The sequence below is a fragment of the Pinus tabuliformis genome, chromosome 7 (genome assembly GCF_031772625.1).
Source record: "Pinus tabuliformis cultivar Carrire ecotype Pingquan chromosome 7, CPIR1, whole genome shotgun sequence".
Classification (NCBI taxonomy): Eukaryota; Viridiplantae; Streptophyta; class Pinopsida; order Pinales; family Pinaceae; genus Pinus; species Pinus tabuliformis.
The window spans coordinates 1,295,587,859-1,295,590,946 of NC_142293.1; the positions used below are offsets into that span (position 1 = coordinate 1,295,587,859).

General features: G+C 42.6%; 1 protein-coding gene across 1 annotated transcript; it reads right to left on the reverse strand.

Moving 5' to 3' along the window:
• Positions 1-819: 819 nt before the first annotated feature.
• LOC149252248 (uncharacterized) lies at positions 820-1,314 on the reverse strand. The gene has a single exon (XM_089454107.1). The coding sequence runs from the start codon at positions 1,312-1,314 to the stop codon at positions 820-822; it is 495 nt and encodes a 164-aa protein (XP_089310233.1).
• Positions 1,315-3,088: the final 1,774 nt, after the last annotated feature.

The following is a 3,088-nucleotide window of genomic DNA, read 5'->3' on the forward strand; positions in this document are numbered from 1 at the left end:
TGGACTTCATGCAAAAACACCATCAAATAAACAAGTCTATTAACGTTTTCTTTTTGCTTAAACAAAAGACGAACCTTCTATTTCTTTAAACCAGACATAATTTACAACGTGTACCTAATTCCTCCAGCAGAGTGGACAAAGTCGGACAAGAAAGAAGACCTAAAAAATTTAAGTCCATCAAACTCAGCAAGTACATTCGTAATACTTTCGAGAATCAACAGAAACAAGCATCGGGAATCGCAGGAAGCATGAACCCACCCCCCGAAAACCCTTGCCAGCAAACCCATAAAAAGTCACTTCATCATTGCCGTTCATTCACTTTTTTAATACAACGTGGGAGAAGCATATCGCTCCATAAAGTAGCCCGAAGTTTAATCCCCCGGTCCCACCAAACTGCCCACTTCATCCCGATCGTTGATCGGGCCTACGAAGATCGGACAGTGGTGCTGACTATCGCACGCCTGAAATAACCGAAGGTTAATGTGCGATGGTATTCACCGCCATCCCTCATCCACGTGTCAAAAGGTGAATGGAATCACTGCCCCAACTGCAAAACTACCTTCAGCTTGAAAGCGGTGCGATCGCACCAAAACCATTCGAGAGGTGGTTTTAACTCCCACTCCTGGAAAAAGAAGAGGATTGAGCTGCCAGAACAGGGTCGACGATCAATCTTCTCTGCCATGCTCCTGACAGTGAGAACTGGACCCCCTCCTTTAAGGACTTTCATTGTTGCTCCCTCCGTCTTTTTTGAGACCGCCTCTGGAGTGCTAACCTCCCTAGTCCTGTCTGACCAAAAGTGAAGATTCTGGAATGCTCTACTCATTGCCTGTTCTTTTCCTTATTGTTGTTCTGATACCCTTGTTTGTATTCTTCCGCCTGGTTATGGCAAAGTTCTTTTAGGTCATTCTGAGGCATTTCCATCCAACTCATCGAAGCTCTACTATCTTTGCAAGTGACCCCTTGGTTGGCTAGAATATCAGCCAACTTGTTAGCCTTTCTACATACATTGCAGAATTTAAGTGTGCCTAGTTCCTGCAGATGATCCTGAATCTTATGGAGCACCCTTAGTAACCTCCAGTGTTTTGTAGCTTTTTCAGGCCCTAATCCAGGACTAATTTTCTTGGCCGCATTGATGACCAACTTTGAGTTCACCTCTATCATCACATTCTGGCAATTTTCTTGTTTTAGAAGTTCTAAGCACTGCTCCAGTGCTATTAGTTCCGCCATATTGTTGGTGGATTTTCCTAAATGACAATGGAAAAGGGAGATGATGTTTCCATGTTCATTTCGAAGAACTCCTCCAAATCTGGCCATTCCCGGGTTATCTTTTGGTGCTCCATCGATGTTATATTTTAGAAAACCTTCCGAGGGGGAATCCAGAATTCTTTGGCCTTTTCCTTCATGCTTATTTTCCTATCCAGTTCTTGTGGAATGAGCCCCTGCAAGTTTAACTGTTTGAGTATTCTCACTTCTATTTTGGAGGGAGGATTCTTGGGTAGATCCCTAACTGTTGTGGGGAAAAATACCTATGCAGGACGATCCTATCCACCTAAGGTGTGACAGTGCCTTAGCAACAAACAGAGACAGCTATTCTAGTATTCTTCCTTTATGAATTAAGAATGAAGAGAGATGGATGGACTAACCGGTGTCTTCCGTCTGTCCCTCGATCCTGTTTCTCTTCTCTTTGAGAGTTCCCAGCTACTTGCCTTCTCGCTCGCCCAGCTTCAACAGGTTCCTGCAAGATCACAAGAAGAGAACACTACACAAAGACATAGATTCATATTCATAACTAGTTCAGGATTAGAAATAAACTAAACATACTAATGCAATCATACATCAAAGACACATCAGCATATAGGAGAAACCAAGATAGCTTTATTGATGAATAACAAGGTTCAGGAAGAGCTACAACCCGGAGGGCTCCAATCCAGCATCTCCTTCCCAGCAAATGAAATTCCTATCTTCACCTTCCTTCAAAGCATTAAGCACCCAATGATTCCAACCTCAAACCAATAGCAATTCTTTGCAATAACAAAATTCCAGCCTCTAGATCTCATGGAGGAGAGATCCATATATAGATGTTTGGAGAGAGGATGAGTCAGCTTCAGATCTGACTAGTGTCCTCTCCCTCTGTCAGTTCTTGCTTCCACTTGGAGATTGAGAACCTCTTACTCATCACTAGTCGAATTTACTGAGGCAAGTGTCATTGAGGAAGATTCTGGAAGCTTCCAGGGTCTTGACACCTTGTTGAATGAACTTGCCATTTGTCAATTCCCGCTTAGCGCACCCTGGTAGTGCTTCTACCTGCGTTGCAGTGCAGGTAGCCAGTGCAGACTTTGCATTTCAGCACAGACAGCTAGTGGAGCCTCTGAATTGATCCTGAATTGACTTGTTTTAGAGCAGTTTCTGGTGGAGAACTTCTGTGAATTGCTGTGGTTTGTTAACCTTGTTCCTCTAGGGGTAGGAACAACATGTTTAGGGACTTTGGATCCCTTAGATTATGGACATTTCATGCTTATAGATGTAAGGCACAAAAAAGTCTATAACAGTTGCCCCCTAAAGTATGAGGCCGTTTATCAGGTGAAATGCTTTATCAGGGGGATCCGAAGTTCATCCAATGCTGGGAGGAGACTTGTAATAAGATACAATACAATACATTATTTTTCATACTGCTTTCATGATCTAGCTGAGGCGGGCATTCCCATGCTCAGCTTTATAAATTCATTTTTCTGTACATAGAACAAACAATCGTCTAATGGTAGAATGATAATTTTGATGAAATTATCATCCTTTGTGTAGGATGATTATCTGCTGCAATGATGTACATGTCAATGTCTTTATCTTTCCTGAATATATATCGCAGCCCGGATGGTTGAAACTAGATCCGGGGTCTTCAAACTCGTTCGATCTTCACTCTAAGTACAAGTCGATCCATGTGAGAAATGTTCTAAAGTCGAACATGGAAAGACATCGCTTGATTACTGGTCAATGAGGTAAACCGTTAACAAGCACGAGAGGAATCACCGAAAATGATAATTACCCTCAAGGTACTGCAGTACAATTCACGTGGTGTGAAAAAAGGACTTGG